At 47.0% G+C, this 21,172-nt stretch overlaps 1 protein-coding gene across 4 annotated transcripts in view; it reads left to right on the top strand.

The window, feature by feature from the left end:
* Positions 1-21,172, top strand: part of XPNPEP2 (X-prolyl aminopeptidase 2) — a 128,566-nt gene that overhangs the window by 17,684 nt on the left and 89,710 nt on the right. For all 4 annotated transcript variants that reach the window (XM_029607420.1, XM_029607419.1, XM_029607422.1 and 1 more), the window contains 3 exons: positions 7,444-7,517; positions 14,045-14,155; positions 14,464-14,527. In XM_029607420.1, coding sequence (XP_029463280.1) covers positions 7,444-7,517; positions 14,045-14,155; positions 14,464-14,527 — 249 coding nt within the window. The remainder of the gene's footprint in view (positions 1-7,443; positions 7,518-14,044; positions 14,156-14,463; positions 14,528-21,172) is intronic.

The following is a 21,172-nucleotide window of genomic DNA, read 5'->3' as shown; positions in this document are numbered from 1 at the left end:
CTGGGCATACAGGGCCCACAGGCACCCCAGGGTCAGGATCCCGTGAATCCAGTACTTTCTGGTCTACGCCCCCTGGCTCGAACTTTCCCATTTCATCCCATGTTACTTCAGCTTATGTTCCGGGAGTGGGATACTCCAGAAGCTAGCCTTCCTAAAGTGGATGCGGCCATGTCAGCAGTCACGAAGCGTACGACTATTCCGGTTGTTGGGGCAGCGGCCCTTAAGGATCCCCAGGATTGTAAACTTGAAGTTCTTCTCAAAAGAGTCTTTGAGGTGTCGGCCCTTGGGGTTAAGGCAGCCATTTGTAGTAGTTTGATGCAACGCGCGAGCCTCAGGTGGGTGCAACAGCTCCTGAGTGCCAGGGAACTTTCCCCGGAAGAGGCAGAGCAGGCCGATCATTTGGAGGCGGCGGTTGCGGCGTATGGAGCCAGTGCTTTGTATGATCTCTTCCGTATGTCTTCCCGCACAATGGCTTCCGCGGTGTCGGCCCGCAGACTTTTGTAGCTACCTAATTGGTCGGCCAATGTTTCATCCGAGTCGCAGTTGGGAGCTTTTCCTTTCAGGGGAAAATTCCTTTTTGGAGATGATTTGGAGCAACTCATTAAATTCTTGGGGGGATAATAAGGTGTACAAACTCCCTGAGGATACACTGAAAGCCTCCAGGGGTTTCGGTCCTTCCCATTCTCGTTTTAGAGGTCAGCGCCGGTTTCGCCAGACCATCCACATTTGGTCAGAGGCAGCCATCGGGGAGGCCCCAGTCTTGGTCTCATTCCTTTTGCGGCCGTAGGCCTGTCCAAGACAATGTCGCTCCGGGTGCAGCAGGAGCTAGGTCCTCCCAATGAGATAGCACCGACCCATTCCTCCATTCCAGTTGTCGGGGGAGGGGGGGAGGGCGGCTGTCCCTATTTTACAAGGAGTGGGTCAAGATCACATCGGATCACTAGATTCTAAACAACATAGAACATGGCTACGCTTTAGATTTTGCTCGCACGACCTGTTTCTGGTGTCTCCCTGCGTGTCCTTGGAGAAATGACGCCAGGTGGTTCAAACACTTCATTAATTGGTAGACCTAGGAGCGGTGATCCTGCTTCCTTTGGGCGAACAAAGAACCGGCAGATATTCAATTTATTTTGTGGTTCCCAAGAAGGAGGGATCCTTCCGTCCGATTTTGGACCTAAAGAAAGTCAACAGAGTTCTTAGAGTGCCCCATTTTCGCATGGAAACTCTACGGTCTGTAATCGCCTCTGTCAGAGGAGGAGAGTTTTTAGTTTCCCTCAATTTGACGGAAGCATACCTGCACATAGCGATTCGGAAAGACCATCAGAGGTATCTATGTTTCATGGTCCTCGGTAAACATTACCAGTTTCAGGCCCTACCATTCGGGCTGGCTACCACTTCCCGCACTTTTACCAAGGTGGTGGTGGTGGCGGCGGCTCTCCAGGAAGGGATTCTGGTTCATCCTTACTTGGACAATTAGCTCATTTGAGCAAAATCAGAGGATCTATGCAAGACAGCGGTTGCCCTTCTCTTGGGTGGATCATCAATCCCACCAAGAGCCAGTTGTGTCCTACCAGAGTCCTGGATTTTTTGGGAGCACGGTTCAATAGTAAGATCGGGAAGATCTTCTTTATGCTGGAGAAGATAGACAAGCTGACATCTCAAGTTCATCGTCTCTTGTCCCTGCCAGTCCCCAGCATCTGGGATTACTTGCAGGTGCTTGGTTCTATGGCGTCTACGCTGGAGTTGGTTCCTTGGGCTTTGCTCTCACGTTGGGATCCCAAATCAGAAGAGTTCCAGATTCCCTTGCCGCTCCAGGAACTCACCAGGTCCAGTCTCGATTGGTGGCTGGACCTGGTGAGTTCGAGGGGTGGATCTGGAAGTCCCTCAGTGGATCATTGTGATGACGGACGCCAGTCTTTCCAGTTGGGGGGCAGTCTGGAAACGAGAGTGGTATGATTGGCCTTGCGGAAATTCCTTCCTCTCATTCATCATCAGTCGGTGAGGGTACTGTCCAACAATGCGACAACGATAGCATACATCAACTGGCAAGGAGGAATGAAGAGCTGTCCAGTTGCTTCGGAGGCAGACCAGCTCATGGCTTGAGCGGAGTGAAATCTGGCCAGGTTAGCGGCTTCTCACATTGCCGGGGTAGACAATGTTTAGGCAGATTTTCTGAGCAGTCAGCGACTGGATCCCGGAGAGTGGGAGTTCTCCGAAGAGGCGTTCAAGTTATTAACTCATCAGTGGGGAGTTCCCCACTTGGATTTAATGGTGACTAGGGTGAATGCCAAGGTGCCTCGCTTCTTCAGTCGCAGACGTGAACACGGGGTGGAAGGAGTGGATGCCCTTGTTCATCTGTGGCCCCACGACATTCTGCTCTATATCTTTCCTCCTTGGCCCCTGGTGGGAAAGGTCTTAAGAAGAATAGAGGCCCATTCGGGGACAATGGTCCTGGTAGCTCCAGAGTGGCCACGGAGGCCGTGGTTCGCAGATCTCGTCAACCTAGCGGTAGGCGGCCCGCTCCATCTTTGTCATCTTCCAAATCTACTGAGGCAAGGTGCAGTATTTTTCAATCAGGTGGATTGCTTTTGTCTAGTGGCTTGGCTTATGAGAGGAGGCAATTGAGAAAGAAGGGTTATCCGGATACAGTAATTTCCACTGTTTTGCGGGCTCACAAAACATCGACCTCTCTTACGTATGTCCGGGTGTGGAAAGTTTTTTGACTCTTGGTGTAGTAGATCAAAAGTTTCCCCTAGACACGCCTCGATAGTCCACATCCTAGCCTTCTTACAAGAGGGTTAGGTGAAGGGGTTAGCTTTCAGTTCTCTAAGTGTTCAAGTGGCGGCTTTAGACTGTTTACGAGGAAAGGTGGAAGGAGCGTCCATAGCGGCTCATCCTGATGTAGTATGTTTTTCTTAGAGGTGCTAAGCACTTGAATCCTCCTCTCCGGGATGTTTGGCCCTCTTGGAGTTTGAATTTGGTCCTTCGAATATTGTGCAAACCTCCTTTTGAACTGCTCAAGCGCGTTACTTTAAAGGACCTTACGCTCAAAACGGTGTTTTTGGTGGCTATCTGCTCGGCTCGGAGGGTGTCTGAGATTCAAGCACTATCTTGTTATGAACCTTTTCTTAGGTTTTCAGACTCTGGCGTCTCTCTGAACGGTGCTGTCTTTTCTTCCTAAGGTTGCATCGGCTTTTCATATGAACCAGTCGGTTGAGTTGCCTGCGTTTCCGGATTTGGATCAAGATTCTCCGCATGCTCACGAATTGAGGAACTTGGATGTTAGGCGGGTACGAATTTCATTTGTCAGATCATCTTTTTGTCCTGTGGAGCGGTCCTAAGAAGGGACATAAGACTTCCAAGGCCACCATTGCCCGGTGGTTAAAGAAAGCTATTGCTTCAGGGTACATATGTCACGGGCGAACGGTTCCAGACTGTCTTAAGGCTCATTCGCTTCGATCTCAGGCTGCGTCCTGGGCAGAAAGTCAGTTGGTCTGCCCCCAGGAAATCGGTAGAGCGGTGACTTGGAAATCTTTGCATACTTTTGCTCGGCCTTACCGTTTGGACGTTAGGGCTCCTGACTCCGAGAGTTTTGGGAGTAGTGTACTTCGAGCGGGGCTTTCTAGGTCCCACCCCATGTAAGGCAGCTTTTGTACATCCCAGGAGTCTGGACTGATCCAGGTACATACAGGGAAAGGAAAATTTGGTTCTTACCTGCTATTTTTCATTCCTGTAGTACCACGGATCAGTCCAGACGCCCGCCCAGAGCGGATCCGCTCAAATCCTTTTTTTTTTTTCTTTCAATTTTACTGTCAGACTGCGTAGCAGAATGAAGATTTCACAATGCTCTTAATCTGCACGTAGTTTTTTGTATTAGATTTGATCTAGCCATTGGATTTGGATTGCTGTTACCAGTTAGAATTCAATTTCTGCTTTGATACTGTTTATACTGAAGGGGGTTGCAGGGGGTGCACCGTACTTACAGGGGGTGCTCTTCAAGTTTTTTCTCTGTCTGAATCTGCTGGAAGGGAGGCATAACCCAGCAGTCTAGACTGATCCGTGGTATTACAGGAACGAAAATTAGCAGGTAAGAACCAATTTTCCTGTCTAGTTCTCCAGGCAACTTAACCCAGATATTCAGCGGAACACTTATCCAGATAAGTTCCACTGAATATCTGGATCAGGTTATCCGGATAACGTACCCACTCGTGGGCTTCTGAATATGGACTTCCAAGGCCTTATAACTATCCCCTAGATTCATCAAAATGCTATAAATGTAGCAGAAATAGCACCTGCAATAAAAAAAAAAAATGGGCATGGTTAGGCTAATTTCCCATCTTCCTCATCACATAAGCAATTTCTGCAAAGCGCAATACGGTATCACGGCGCATGTCATTTTACGCAGCACACATTGATTTATGTGTGGCGTGCTATTTGGTTTATGCGTATACCACCTGCCTCTTTGGGAGGGGAGAGAGAGCATTGTAATAGGGTGAATAGGACTCTATCTATAATCTTCATTGTACAAATCAACTCCTCTTGTTGTATCTTTCATTGATTCAAATGACAGAAATTCTTCAGTGATTTCAAATTTGCAGTTAATTCCTTTGACCGTGTATGTAACACCACCGCCCCCCCAAACCCACACTGAGTTGAATGTGCCCATCTACAGTGCTAGATATAGAGAGAGTCCTATTCTCCTATTACACATCTCTCTCTCTCTCTCTCTCTCTCTCTCATACATAATGGCAGCAGAAAAAAAAGATGTAGTTATTTCTGACATTAAATCCTGCATAACCCAATTTGTATGAACTCCTCCCACTTGCATAACAAATTTAAAATGTGCATGCTAACTTGCACTGAAATATTTACCACCTATTAGACCCATTTAACGTGCATTCGGCCCCTAATGCATTTTGATGAATGACCTGGTATGTGAAGTGTTTCGTAAAAGGTTAACATAATCCTGTTTGTTAGTTCTTCTATGGAGCAATGCTAAGCCTGCTGTTCTGGCCCTGCAGTTTCCTCCTATTCCTTTCTGGGCTTTCAGCTGAATCAAAACAGCCTCTGTTGGGCAACAGGAGCACAAACCCTGATTTGCAGCTTTCCAAAATGTTCTTCCCTATTTTCTGTCTCCCTCCCAACTCAGCCAGCCATTGGCCAGGTAGAGGAGAGGGGTGGGCACAAACCACAGCTTCCTCCTGAACCCAGCCCCCGAGTTTGGCTACTAAATGTTACTGCTGAGTGATGGCAGAGACACCCTCCGCCCAGGGCCAGTGAATACTGCCTCCACAGTCTTGCCCCTAGCGCTACACAGCACTGTCGCTGGACCGGCAACATGTCGTGTTCACTTGCTAACCTTAGTCAGCATTTGGCTGGAGCGTGCCTTTTTACCATTTAGTTATGTAATAAGGGAGAGGCAGCAAAGCAGCCGTTGAGACATTGCAGCATGCTAATACCTAGCTAGAGACTTTTTCCTTTCCTTTCCTTGGTGCAGGCTCAAAACCCAGTGCATCCAGCTGGAAAACAAATGACTCTCGTACTGCAGGGGACCAGCTGCAGTTGTACAGCCCTCCCAAGCTGTTGAGTTATTTAATTTCTTAAGAGATTTATTGCACAGATGAGAGTCAGAGGTAAATCCCGTATGGGAGGGTGCACTCTTCCCCCGCCGGTTATTTCTGGGCTTGTTCCAGAGCTTGTTTACATTTTTTTCCCTGTCCCTTGTAGTTTGTAGTTGGATTATAGGAAGAGACCGAAAGCGCTGGAGCCACCTCTGGATCCTGTGCACCACTTCCCGCTCCTGACTTCCTGAGGAGATGTCAGAGGTTCTGAAGAGGGGAAATGATTCTCCGCAGCGCTCCAAAGAGTAATCAGAACACAGAATGAGAGCTCAGGGTGGCTGGAAGAGGTTCAGGGAGAGGGGAGTGATAACAGGAGGTATGAGGAAAACTGAGAACAGGGAGTACACAGGGAAGAAAGTAAAGGTGGAAGAGAGTAAAAGCAATAAGAGAAAAAAAAAAACAGTAAAGTACCATGAATGGGAAGAAAGAATGACAGGGTGGGGAGGGAAGAGTGATCAACAGACAGATGTGCAGGCCAAAAGGTGCCTGCAGCCGAACGCATAGCCTTGCCTGCTCTGGAACCTGCATATTCTGCATGCAAAACTTGATGCAAATGCAGCCAGGAGTTTTGTGCACAGAAAATAAACCTGTGGTCAGCTTAGTGCCCCCGCATGGAAATCCCATGCTATAATGAGGGCATTAAGCATTGCCTCCCAATGCAGAGAGGCGTTGGCTTGCCTTGTATTTTTCTTAACACTGGAAACTTTACTTCTGGTCAGAGGTGGAGTAAAGTTTCCAGGGGGTGTATCGGACGTGGCAAGAGAAAGCGGTAGAGGCCTTCCCATTGCTGTGTTTTTAGGAGGGTATTTTTTTTGCCTACTCCCCCTCCCCAGCTGCCGCCCCAGCCCCCACAGTGCCATTCCTCTTGCCTCTGGCACCTGTGATTTTTTTTTTTTTCCCTTTTCATTCTCCTCTTAGGGATCCACCACCATGTTTTGTGATTCTCTCCTCTTCCCCTCCACGGCCAAACATCGGGTGGGCCAGAGCTTTCTCCCACCCGTCCCCCCTCTGCTCTAACAGCGCACAGGCCTTAAAAACCTGTGTACGGCCTATGCTGAACACACATTTTGCTGTTTGCGCCATATTTTAAACTCCCAAGGCATTAACATAGCATTAGTTTACTGCATCAGAAGTTAAAAAAACCAAAAACCTGAATCTGTGCGTTAAGAACTGAGCGCTGGATTTTGGTGTGCACTTTTAACGCAGAGATTTATTGCATTGGCCTGGTAGAGACAGAGTGAAGGATGGAAATGAGATTTAGAGAGAGAATGAAAGATGTCACACGAGATATTCCAAGCGCTCATGCAACGTTACTTAGGGGCCCAGAATGGTTATCCCAGCATAAAATCCTATCTCTGTCCTTGGTTTAAACAAAAAAAAATGCGTAGGTCAACTCCATCACAGATATCAGAGGTAAACTTGATAAACCTGATACAGTTTCTGTCCCCCCCCCCCCATTTAAATGCAATAGAGGAAGAGAAATTTTAGGTGGTTGACAATGGAAAACGAATGTCTCGCTCCTAGGGCCTTCTTGTACTACTACCACTACATACAGTACCCTGGAGTATAGTTGTATTCAAAATTAAAACATCAATGCAAATAAATTTGGGAGAGCTGGTGGCTCTGTTTGAATCCCGGTGTCTTTCCTCCTGATATTCATCCTGTTCGGAGAGCGCAGCGCTGGAGGCTGCCTCTGTAGGAAATCTTTTCCGCCTTGTTTGGACCGCACGTGAAGTAGCGTGGACCTGGCCACAGGTGAGCTCCCCAGAGTCCGGCACTGCTGCCTTTAAACAGGCCCTTTCTTTCTGTCTTGGGTTTTTAGGATACGCGGCAGGCCTGCCCATGCAGCCCAGCTCTGACGGAGAGACGACAAGGAACTGCACCTCAAACCCGCCGGTGAGAGCCCTTGAAATGCTGCTTCTTTTCTGTCTTTGGGGTGGATTTATCAAAATGCGGTAAGTACCGCATGCGATAGCAAAAGGGGCGTGTTTTATGCTAATATAGCATTTATCGCAATTTGTGCTAATTACCTGTGCGAAGAGCTAAGTTAGCAAATTGCGATACCACTTCAGATTCTGCAATAAGTGCCAGACCTGTTGTATTTCCTGCATTCAACCACTGGGGATTAGTTAAGAGTGTATGGGGTTAGGGGCCACTTTGACATTCTACTTGACACCTACGAACAGAACAGTGGTCTCTTGTGAAGATTTGCTGGCCTTCGGAGTGAGGAAACTCACTCCAAGATGAGATTTGGGCAAGATTCTCTCAACCTAGCTTGATAGCTTGGTAGAATGTCAAAGTGGCCCCTAACCCCCTACACTCTTAACTAATCCCCACCTCGAGTTACTAGGTGGGCCTACCATAGGGATACAAATACCTACCTATGGGCCATGACATTATGGCCAGTCTCTCTCTCTCTCTCTCTCTCTCTCTCTCTCTCTCTCTCTCTCTCTCTCTCTCTCTCTCTCTCTCTCTCTCTCTCTCTCTCTCTCTCTCTCTCTCTCTCTCTCTCTCACTTGATTTTTACTGGGTGAGGAGCCTTCTTGATAATTCAGACCATGCTGCAGCTTGACGTTCTTTGCTTTGGCACATGCATTCAAAGGCCTGCCTTTTCCAGAAGTAAAACATCCCATGCAGCAAGGTCCCGAAGTGCACTAAGCCATTGTCTGTTTCCCTCTGTTGCAGGGTCTCTGTCCTGTTCTTTATCCTTATGGACATTCATTTTTGCTTTTTATTTTATATTTTTCCACTGCGATTATATTGATGTTTATTACAGCGAGAAAAAAATATGAGAGAAAATCAGTGGGGGAAAAAGTAACTTGTTGGTTTTTCCTGGTAAATTATTGGTGCTTATTTTGGTGGACAGAAGCCAGGACTGCAAATAAAATATTAAGCAGATTAATGTTTTAATAAATTAAACAGAATTTACAGTCATTTTGCTGTAGAACTGCTCAATGCCATCATGAGCTTATGAAGAAAATATAATTAATTAATCATAACATTTTCCTTTGAATCAACAGTTTACCTTTGTTGATTAAAACTCTTTTTTTCAAATAATCTCCTTCCCGTTTCTCCCCTATGTCTCCCTTCTGCCTCTCTTCCTCCTCACCCCCCCATATCTTCTCTCGAACTCTGGCACAGCATCCCCCCCCCCTCACCTGCTGCCTAGCATTTTACTTTCTTCCACCCACCACTCAGCAACATTCCTCTCTCTCTCTCTCCTCCATACCACGCCGTGCCTGCCTTTTCCTCCAGCCAAGAATCTCCCTCCCTCCTCCTCCTCCTCCACCACAAGAGAATTCATCCCAACCTTAGCGATGGTGGATTTAGGCTCCCATACAGCTGCAGGTAGCAGACTGTACTCTTTCTCCCTTCTTCAGCAGGATGCCTGCAGGCGCTTGCTGTGGCTTCACTTCTGCATTTGTGTGAGAGAGCCAGGGAGCTGGCGGAGGGAAAGCTTGAAATTCCACACTAGCAGCACCAAACGGCAGGCGCTTGGCAGGTTGGGGGGGTGGTGGGGGGAAGACTTGAAACTCAGCATTGGCGACACGCTTTGACACACTTTGGCATCCAGCACTGTTGGTGGGGGGGGGGGAGCTTTCAAATGCCGCACTGGCAGATCTAGAGCTGCTCCTTTGATGGCCTAAATTTGAGGTGCAATTTTGGTTTAAATATGATTTTTTTTTACCTTTACAGAAATCTGGGACTTTATTGGTGAAAAAGTAGTTTAAACTGATAATGAAGGATGCTGTAGATCCTGTACCCACCATGGCCATCTGTAAATTAGGGGTGTGCATTCGTTTTTAACGAAATAGACAATAGCAACAAAATTGTCTATTTTGTCTCATTTCAGGACTGCCACGAAATGAAAGAAAAAATGCCAAAATTTCATAAAAGTTGTTGTTTTATGTTAGTGCGCACTAACAGAACTTACTGTGCAGTAACTGGATGTCATTGCGCAGTAACTGAAGTTAGTGCTAGGGGTGTGCATTCGGTCCCTAATTATTGGCAATCCGCAACGGATATGGCCATTGGTCAGCCCCTGTCACATGGTAGGCGCACAAGATGGCGCCGATGGCCATGTGACAGGGGCTGACCAATGGAACCGGTAGCCCCTGTGAGATAGTGGGTCAAAGGCTATCGGCGCCATTTTGAAACCGGTTCTGAGGGTGTGAGTGCAGGGGATGGCTCCCGGACCCCCTGCTGGACCACCAGAGAGGTTTGGTAAATCTTGGGGGGGGGGTCAGGAGGGTGGGGGGTTTGTTTTAAATTGGTTTCTTTAGGCGGCCGACCAGAATTGTACACAGTATTCAAGGTGCGGTCTCACCATGGAGCGATACAGAGGCATTATGACATTTTCCGTTTTATTAACCATTCCCTTCCTAATAATTCCTAACATTCTGTTTGCTTTTTTGACTGCTGCAGCACACTGAGCCAACGATTTTAAAGTATTATCCACTATGATGCCTAGATCTTTTTCCTGGGTGGTAGCCCCTAATATGGAACCTAACATCGTGTAACTACAGCAAGGGTTATTTTTCCCTATATGCAACACCTTGTACTTGTCCACATTAAATTTCATCTGCCATTTGGATGCATACACACATAGTAAGGTCTATATTCAGAGGATTTGCCCAGCTAACATTTGGAATTAGCCAAACAAAACCCAAGATTTTCCCCTCCCTCTGCCCCTGTTTGCTGGTTAAATTTTGCCCAGTTTGTGTGGACGGAATTTACTCAGGTAAAAGGACTCGGCACCGGAAGCATGCCTGAGGCATAGTTTTTATTTTATCCGGCAGTGCTGATATTCAGCGATATTAAGTGCCATTCAGACACAGTTAACTGGATAGGCCTGGTCAGACGAATGCTGCCCTAAAGTTATCTGGATATATTCGATCCACTGACTATCTGGCTAATGCTTCACCTGGACAACTTTCCTGCATGTGGCTTACTCAGTATGGACCTCAGTGCTCCACTTTCCTCCTAATTTATTGTCCCATCCTCCCTCCCTCAATTTCAGTACAAATGTGCACCCAGGGCCCATTCAATCTAATCAGATTCAATATTAGTCAATACACTTGAAAACTCTTTCTGAAATTTCAGAAAGTAATTAAATCATGTTCTTTTCCCCCTAGGCTTTTGATTTATAGAAATCTTTCTGGAGAAGCCACCCATTTTTTTGACATCTGATACAGTTAGTAAGCAGTGCCAGCAGTGATTTATTTGGGAGCAGAATGCCATTTGAATAGGAAGTGCAAGTGCAGATTAAGTTTTTAGGTTAAAAGTTATGCTTTGTTTTTGCGGTCGATTCACCACCTGTGTTTTAGTCTTTGAATTTGTGTTGACTGTTATATCATTCTGATTTGTTCGATTTGATATTGTTTTGTGTGCTTTTTATATTTAATGGTTTGCAATTTGTTACTGTATTATGTTTATTAGGCTGAACTACTGTATTTTTTAAACTGTATTTGTTGATATTTTTATTGTGAGCCACTCTGGTAAACCTTTATGAGCAGTATATTAAATTGAATTGAATTATTAATCATCAAGGAATAATGTCAGGTGAACTAGGCTTAATTAGGTGTCATTATGTGTAAATTTCCAGCACTGGGAGGTTCCATGGAAGTGGAGTTGTTTGTGAGAGATAGTTAAGGGTCCATCCCCTACAGCAGCGATTCTCAACCGGTGTGTCAGCAAGCACCGTCAGGTGTCCCACTGCCCCACTTGTACTTCCCTTCTCCCCAGGGGTGGACTGGCCGATGCAGTTGGTAGGGGAGTGCCACCGCCGGAGGCCAGGCCAGCGGCGGCTGAAGTGCGGAGAGACCCTATGCGCTGCTGCAGGAGACTGAGCCGGCGGGCCCAAGAGTGGAGAGATGCTGTGCACCACTGTCGGAGGCCAGGCCGGTGGCAGCTGAAGAGAGGAGGCCAGGCTTATTAGGCCAAGCAATGAGAAGAGGCTCCATGTGAGCGTGTGTGTATGTGTTTGTGTGAATGACAGCTTTGTGTGTGCCTGTGGTAGAATGGGTGCCTGGGTGCGTGAGTGAGAGCTTGCGCGTGTGTGTGGTAGAATGGATGCACGTGTGTGTGGTAGAATGGATGCGTGTGTGTGTGTGTGTGTGTGTGTGTGTGTGTGTGGTAGAATGGATGCATGAGTGAGAGCGTGTGTGTGATTGAGAGAGACCATGGTCAGAGGTGATGTGTTTCTGTGAGAAGAGAGACAGACTGGTCAGAGAGGTGACTGGGGCGTGTGTGTGTGTGTATGAGACCAAGAGTGGTCAGGGACGTGACTGGTGTGTGTGAGACAGAGACTGTGTGTGAGTGACTGGTTGTGGGCCCTAAGGAAGAGGTCTTTGAGGACAGAGCTTCAGCAGCCACTACTGCTTCTGGTGAGTGCTATTGGCCTGCAAGGGAAAGGTGTAGGAGAGTTGCTGGAGAGGGTAAGTAAAGGTGGCTTTTGAAATTTATTTTTCTTGATTGACTGCTATTTTAATTATTGGGTATTATGTGATCTGTCTGCTGTTTTGAAATATTTTATTGATATTTGGACAATTTTAAATTTTTATTTTTTAATTATTGGATGTTCTGTTCATCAGCTGTTTTATAACATTTATTAGTATAATTTTACAATTATTTCTGTGGGCTTCTATAGCAGCTTGGCTTATTCTGTTTTCCCAATAGGAAATGTATTAGTGTTTAGGGCCTGGTTTAATAGTTGTATTTCTTAGATAGGGTTGTTACTGTTTGAGTGTGTTCCATAATCCAGGTGTAACTTTGTGCAGATTAGTTTGTGTGCATTATTGCAGATCCTAGGACTGTGTTAGGTGCTATATTTCTCTTCCCATTTCTCCAAGTTTGCACTGCATGCAGAGTGGCTTTTTTGGTTTTCCATTCCAGTTTCTGTCTCCATATTTATAATTTGTGATTTTTCTGTACTTGGTGAAGGTCGGCTTTGTGTGTGTGACCGAGGTGAGGTATTTTACTAGCATGTGGGCATTTGTATCAATCTTATTTGTTGTGTTTTCTCAATAGGATATGCATTAGTGGTAAATTACTGTCTTTTCATAAGGAGGGGTATTGTGCCTGCCAGTAAAGGGAGTTTGTTTTGCTTTTACTGAGATGTCATCAGAACCAGAATATCTTTTTTTGTATGGTGAGTTGTACAGGGTAATACCCTAATTCTGCTCTGCACCCATTGTTGGGGGTCAAGGAGGTTCCTGAGGAAGCAGAGTGTATATATAGCCCCGTGACGGTCACATGTTCAGTGTGTCACGCATGTGAGAACCATCTGTCAGGTGTGTCCCAGCCGAAAAAAGGTTGAGAACCACTGGCCTACAGGATGGTTCATTTGTCCAACGTCTGTATAGGTGGCTCCATGAAGCACTGGGAAGAGTCAACAACCAGGGGGCAGAGAGACAGGCAGCAAAGGGCCGTGGCTCTCCGTGTTCCAGGATGTTCCAGGAGGGACTCATCTGCCCACAGTGCTCAGGAACATTTTGTCCAGAGGCTAAAGGCACCAACCTGGTACTTATTTAGTTATTAAGAGGATGGCAAGGACTTTTCCTAAGTTGCACATGGAACTCTAAGGGAGAAATAAGACCTAATAGGAATAAGAAGTCCCAATTTCCTGACAGGTAACAAGTGTTGTGAGAAGGTGTGGTTTTTTTTGGGGTTTTTTTTGCTGATAGATTGTTAAAACTTTAAAACTGTCTTATTTATTTATTTTTTTTTAATACTGAAAACCTTTTTTACTTTCTGTAAAATGTGGTTTTGGAACACGCCCCTCATATGTAGACTTTATTGGAAAGACTGTGAGTGTGATCCCCCTTGGGTTCTGAAGCATTTTGCAACAAGTTGATTCATGCTCTGCAGTACTCAGAAGTGGCCCCTATGCCTGTTTCAGGGAAGGACTCGTAAAGGAAGTTTCAGATATGATTATTTTCTGGCCCTTTAATTAATGCTTCTCTATGAGGATGAGTAAAGCATATATTGGGTGGGGGTAGGGAAGGGATGAATGGGTCAGATTTTTACCTGTGGGGAGAGCTGTCGTCAGAGTCTGAGAGGATATGAACAGCCATTCTCTCTTACCTGTCTGTGCACCTATAAAAATCTTTCTCGCTCGCTCGCTCTCTCTCTCTTCTTCTTCTTAGTAGAGGATCTCCGATTTCAAGGAGAGAGCACAGCGTTTACAGGAACCCTCCCCCCCCCCCTCCCCCAAAAGGAAAAATCTCTAGGGCTTCTCTAGTCACTATCACCAAACAAGAATCTCCTAGAACTGAGATCTGTTAAATGAGGCTGTGTGAGATTCCTGGTTGAAGGCGACAGTGTACAATTTCCCCAGGCTCATCCAGAAGTGATCTGAGGCTGCCGCACAGCCAAATTAAAGAGAGCCTTTACCAACACAGTCTGTTTCTCTTTGCGATCAGTTCCTGCCCCCAACAGTGGTAAACACATCACGGCAGCTGAGCGGCCTACGGCAGCAGATGGGACTCGTCAACGTTAGTGCGTATATCATCCCAGCCACTGATGCACACATGGTAAGCCACAACCAGCAAAACATGCTGACTAGTTTTCTATTGTAAAAAAAAAAAAAGGCATGTTTGGTGATGCCACAGGTTAAGACAGGATCTATACCGGCATTGAGGACAGTTAACATAAGCAGGGCCACAAGACTGGCTTATCCTAATCACATAAACTTGTCAATAAGATCCAATAGATTTAAAGATCTTTTATGTTATTTCATTAGATTATTGCATTTCGACTATAGGACGTGCATGCTGTATTCCCAGTCATATCTTTAGTTTAATGATGTACTTTTCACTGTTTTCCTCTCTCCGGCTCTCAGAGTGAGTACATTGCAGAACGAGATAAGAGGAGGGCGTGGATGACCGGATTTGCAGGGTCAGCAGGTAAGAGGCATCTTCCGCCATTATTCAGAATTTAGTTTTCTCCTTTCCTCTGTGGCCATTCATTTTACCTTGTTCTGATTACCCCTCATCACAGCCTTCATAGAGGTACCTGCATTCACACATGGCTAGAGCGGGCAATATGCAATTGTAAACGACCCCTTAGGACCAGAGCTTAAAAACCACCAGTATAGAACAGAACATGGGATTGGCCGGAGAGGGCCATAAGACTTCCCAAAATAAGATATCACAAGGTCAGTATTTCCCTTTTCCCACTGTAACTTTCCTATGAAATAACAGAGGCGTGTGCTCCAGAGAGAGGGGAACCCCTGTGTTCTAGGGCTCTGGTGGTAGTGTTCCCAGAGGGATGTTCTGAACACGCTCCCTGCAGAGCATGCTCAGAAGTTGGGTACTGACAAGCAGCACACTGCAGGAGCTAGAATGTATTGAGGGAGACCTGGTAAGGAGGAAAAAATGCCCAGCTCCTGATGAAGCATTAGCTCTCAAGAGGACTATAAATCCCAGCAACTGAATGTTCCCACACCAGTGAAACAAGATCCAAGCTTTGAACTGTGACTACCTATGGAGAATCTACTGTATTATGATGTGTAGTATAATGTTCCGTTAAAGGCTTTGTTAATAGAGATGTTAGCAGAGGTCATGGGCCAGCAGAGGACTCTCTAGGAAAATAATAAAGACGTTTACCATTAAGGCTTTGTGCTACAGTCTGTCTGGCATGGAATCAGCATATAACGGTCAATAATGTGACATGGTTTCAGAAGTCTGAACCTCAGGCACGTCTGACAGCCTCAGAGCCAGTTTCAAACCCACAGTGAGCCCTTACTACATCAGGATGATGAAGTTTGACCCTCCTGCTGGCCTTAACTTTGCTGATCTGGCATCCTGGCCTGACTGGCACCAGCAGTTTGCCTAGTACAGGATGGCAACCAAACTGCAGGAGCAAGTGTGCCAGTTACATTACAGACCTTGTTAATGGAAGCTCTGATTTGCAGCAACGCAGACTGATAATGAGCTTTGGGCTGTCTGAAAGTACGTAGAGAAGGGCTGGCCAGACTGTTTAAGAGGTACTAAATATAACAAAAGAATGCCATTCAGCCAGAGGACCCCCCAGTCAGTAAGTCAGGATTTTGCAAATATAACTGCATCATCATAGTCCCCAAGAAACTGAGTGCAGAGAATACATCCTGGTCATTTAGAACTTATCAAATGCAAGGAGAAGTGCAAGCAAACCATTGGCTGGCAAGGTATTGAACCCCTGGTTAAAAAAGAACGTTCTCTCTTGCCAACACTGCCTCGTTCATAGGCCCAGCAAAGGAAAGGAGCCTCTGCTCACATCAAAGCTGCATGACCTGCAACTGACCTGGATGAAGGTAAAGGTAAAAGCTACCAAGGTGGTAGCTGATGATTTCTCTCATTGGATTGAAATCCTACACTTGTGTACTCATACCAGTGCAGCAGTGACCATAAAACTGAAGACCCTCTTCATCCGATTTTGATCATCAGAGACTTTAGTAACTGACAATGGTACGCAGTTCAAGGCCCAGTTATTTTCAGATTTCATAGCTCAATACGGTATCTGCCATGTTGTGATGAGCCGTATTTTCCCCAAGCAAATGGACTCCTACTACAAAACAGTTCCTGTGTCAACCAGATCCTTATCATGACTTTCTGAGCTACAGCCAGAATCTACATGGGAGAGTCAAGGTAAGCTGTTAATGCACCAAACTTTCCACACTACCCTTCCTTCACTACCAGTGATGTGTGCACCGCAATTATTTACTTGCAACAAAATGACGCAAAATCTAAATGCAATTATGAGACTCTCTCTTCCATCGATGTCATCCACTGAACCTGCTACCAGCTCTCATCCCAGGAAACGTGGTTTGCCTCAAGACTGATGGCAAGAAGTTTTAAGACAGGACAGTTGTGGATACAGGTCAACCGGACACACTGTGTTCTTATTTGCTCCAGACCTCAGATGGCACGTTGATCACGTCTAATTGTTGATGGCATATCCAGCCCATCACTGACAAAGTATATTCTGCACCAGTCCAAGAGACTGTACCAGCCTCATCAAGCACTTGAAGCTGTGACCAGCAGAAAGTCGTGACCATCGGATCAGGCAGAATAGTGAAACCCGTTATTAGACTGGATATATAGTCTGGGAATGGACAACTGGGGGCAGAATAATCCCTTTCTGCTTCAGGGGTTACCTGACAGTCTGTCCATTGCTCCTAGAAATGTAGGCCACAGTTGTTGCGTTGTCCGACATGACTGACAGACTCGCCTCGGAGTCTGTGGCTGAATCGCAGGCAGGCTAGTCTGACCGCTCGAGCTTCCAGGCGGTTTATGTTCCATTCGGAAATGTTTACTTGTTTTCTAGTATGTGGAAGTAGAAAAGGGGAAGATGAGTTAATAAAACGGTTAGTAAAGGTCATGGGCCAGCAGTGATTGCTGTGGGGAAATAATAGCGAAGCTCACTGTTCCTGTTGAGACTGTGTGCTTAAGCCTGTCTAGGATGAAGCCTAGCTATAGCTAAATAAGCAGCACATAACACTCTATAACGTGACATCTATCTTTTGGTAGATCTGGAACAGACAGTGTTCACTGGGTTGTACCCTGAGAGAGGGGCAGAGCTGCTCATTAGTGTAAGCTTTTGCGGGGTTGTTAATCCCAAGGGCACACACAGACAGATTTATTTTTCTTGAGGGGCTGCTCCGGCTAGCACTTAATTCTCATGCTTGACTCTTAATCTCTGGGGGGGGGGGAAGCTCTCGCTTATGGCCCAGATGCTGTAGTAGTATTCCCAGTGTGCACATGAACTGTGGGTGCTTCTCATGGGACCAGAGGTTGTAAGAATTCTGACAGGACCAGGTTTGGGTGTTAATTTATGATTATTAATCAGTAAACTTTTATTTATTTATTTATTAACAGCTTTTCTGTACCGACATTAAAGTACACATCATATCGGTTTACATAATAAGTCTATCCATCCCTAATATCAAAGTTACATATGAATGTCGGTACATGTGTGGTTCTAGGTAGGTAGGTGTCCTTTTTCAGGCATCTAGGTAGCTCCATGGTGATTTTTAATGCATACAGCATACCCAGCGGCTGTGAAGGAAGCCTAGTGGAGGGGTCCCCAACTTTTCTGAAAAAAATCCTACCTTTGGTCATTTTCTCCTCAGACACCCAGCCCGTCCTGAGCCCTTGGTGTATGGAGATCCGACTGAGGTCATCTGCTCTTGTTCTTCCTTCCTTAGTGGTTCTTTCATCCTTTATTCACTGATATTTCTGGGGGACTTCTCTAGGGGAAAAGTCGGCAGGGTCAGGCTAATTTAGAAACTGAATAAGAAGACCAGTTCCTTGGGAAAGCTAGGGAGAAGTAACGTGCTTTGGTAATCCCTTGATGATGGTATGGGATTTTCCTGTTGTAGAAGGGGCATCCCTTCCAGATTTGTTTGGTGGGTTCTTAGTTTGGTCATGCAGTTGGACCTTACAGGTAACAGCAGGGGTAGGGTATGACAACATTTCTCCTGTTTGACTCTCTGGACAGGGAGGATACCCGTCAACTCCCCTCTGATCCCCTGTTTTACCCTATTGTCTGGCTTAAATAAGTGTAGAAGACACCAAGTTTCAGACTTCCAAACAATTAACTATTTTCTGAATGAACCAGCCAGCCAACTGTTTACATGGATGTGAAACAAGATTACATTTTTAAAACTGAATAAATCAGAGCTTCATGGGCTTCCAACAGTCAGCATAATACATGACAGCATGAGATTCTGGGAACATAGTAGCACATTTTTTCCTACATGATTTCTTTGCCTTAGACCATCCTTAACAGTTAGTCAGAACTCTTTCCTCCTAAGTCACACTTCTGTCTCAACCCTTGTTAAGAAGTGGGGTTCACTCTGTATCATACCCATAATCAACATTCACATCCAATGTGGACCAAATGCAGCTCCAGTTGATGTGATTTTACTCACTCATCTTCATAGACCTTGTTACGCCCGTTGGTCGCAGACGGCTGCGACCGCTGTTGCTCACCTCCTTCCTTGCAGCTTTGACTCCGTTGGGAAGACTTGCGGCCTTGGCCAGCTATCGCCAGCCTGCCTACAGCTCCCAGGCCTCCTTGGATGCCGTGGTCGCAGCCGACCGCCATCTTGCCCTTGGAATCCCTTAGGCGCGCGCGCATGGGCCAGTCTTAAACCCGTCATGGCAGGAACCTCGGTGTTATGGTTTTGAAGTCTGTGAGTGGATTCGTAGGTACTGTGGAGGTGACCATGCCCATGGGGAGGAGCTCCATGAGGAAGCACAGTACCAGGCTAGACTCGAGACACACAAACAGAGATATTGTCTTAATATACAGCTGAGGTGTTCCACCAGAGGTGGCAGTAGTGAGGTGATCCAGAGGTAGCAGTCCAGGGACCCTCAGCAGAGGGAACCCATCTCACAGAGATGGTATAGGGAGATCCGGTTGCAGGTTCCCAGTGCAGCAGAGCTGTAGATGAGACAAACTGACAATGTTAGATTACTCACTAGATGGTAGCTGTATAGGTGGAAATCCAAGCAAGCAGAAGTAGTTGTATGCAGGCACCGAGCCAGGGAGAGCAGGCCCTCAAGGAGCGAGTACCTGATCCCAGATAAGCACCTGAAAGAGAGTAAGGGGCCCCTGAGGAGCGGGTACCCAGGTTAGAGAAATCCCCGAAGCGCAGAGAGAGCTTCCAGCGGCAGCAAGGAAGCAGCAGAGTAGCTCAGACCGAAGGCTTTCCATCCATTCACGATCCTTGCTAACTCAAATAGCTAGCAAACAAGGGCAGGCTAAATACCCGGATGGCGTGACATCACTTGAGGGGGACGCCCCCAAGGTTCCCGCCATGACGTGGATAAAGACGTGGGTGGCGTGCGCGCACGCTCCCTAGGAGGCCCTTAGGAGAAACATGGCGTGAGGCTTTGCCATAGCCGTTCCGGGGACACCGGAGAGAGCGACTTGCAGACGCGGTGATAGCCATCTTCCCAAGGCTAGCAGGAAGAGCAGAGAGAAAGGTGAGGCACAAAGGTCAAAGCCGTCTGAGACCGACGGACGCAACACTCGGGGGCGTCCCCTCCGGATGAGGTCATTCCTCTTCAATACTTAAGCCGGCTGGCCCTGCCTACCGACGACTTGGCAACGAGTTCCCTCATTGCTAATCCGCTTAGCTCACTACGGACTTCCTGTTCCTGCTTCATTGGCGTGAGACGCTCTGGGTACGCGCTCTACAGGGGCCCTTTCCTTGTCTCTGGCTATCCGCTCCTCGGAGGGTGTATCGCCTTGGACTACTGCTTGCCCCATTTCCCAGGACTTCTCCTGGAACCTTTGCCTACAGTGAGTACCTCCACTCTACGGACCACTACCGTACCATCTTTAGTGAGTAACCCTCTACTACCATACCATCTCTAGTGAGGAACCCTCATCGGTGTACCCCGCGCTGCGGGCCACTACCGTACCATCTCTAGTGAGGAACCCTCATCGGTGTACCCCGCGCTGCGGGCCACTACCGTACCATCTTTAGTGAGTAACCCTCTACTACCATACCATCTCTAGTGAGGAACCCTCATCGGTGTACCCCGCGCTGCGGGCCACTACCGTACCATCTCTAGTGAGGAACCCTCATCAGTGTACCCAGTGCTGCGGACCACTACCATATCATCTCTTCTGAGGACCTCTCACCGGTGTGCCCTGCTTCATGGACCACTACCGTATCACCTCTGCTGAGGAGCCTCATCGGTGTACCCCGCTCCACGGACCACTGCCGTATCTCCACTACAGAGGTATTCCCCACTGCACAGACTCTGTGACTTTCTCTTGCACTCCCCGCTCTAATAAAAACTCTATTCCACAGCTGTGTCTGATGTCGGCTGAGACCTCGCCTCCCGATGGTGAGGCTCACAGGGCTCCTCCCTCTGGGCGGTACCATCTCTCACCTCTGCCCAGGGCCCACACACACCTACAAATCCTAACAGACCTTTTCCTCCAAATTCCAAACCACCTTTCTCCTGTGCAGGTTCCCCAGACTACTGCACATGAAAGGACAGTCTGGAACTCTTCTAGGACTCATCCCACTCCTGAACTCCTGGCACATGACCTCAGAGGGAGGAATGAACTCTTCTTCCTTTCATCTCCTGGTTATGTCTCTCCTTCACCTTCTGGTTAGTTCCTTGGGAGGAGGAAGAAACCCACTGCACAGCCACAGGTCTCTCCCCTTGAGAGGAAGAGCCCCCACAGGGTCCCACTCCTAATTGGGAGGTCCCTGGGCCCCACTAGCCTGCGGGCTGGCTACTCCAGGTCCTTCTTACCCTTCTTACCAAAAATTCCCACTTTATAGCTCCCGCTACAAACTTAGTCACCCAAACTCTTTAAGGGAACATACGCACAGTCACCTTACCCATTAAGTATAATACTCACTCACTCATATAAAATGCCATCCAGTAGGCTAGTACTACATGTACCAAACATTTAACATTTTTCCAAACAAGGCAATCATGAAATTCCCCGGCTCTCCCCCACCCAGAGCCTCTTGTACTGCCACCAGACGCAAAAATAAAAAAAAAGAGTACACCAATTTTGGGAGTCTCCCTACTCTT

This window comes from Rhinatrema bivittatum, chromosome 6 (genome assembly GCF_901001135.1).
Source record: "Rhinatrema bivittatum chromosome 6, aRhiBiv1.1, whole genome shotgun sequence".
Taxonomy (NCBI): Eukaryota; Metazoa; Chordata; class Amphibia; order Gymnophiona; family Rhinatrematidae; genus Rhinatrema; species Rhinatrema bivittatum.
This window is presented reverse-complemented; position numbering and strand designations above follow the sequence as displayed.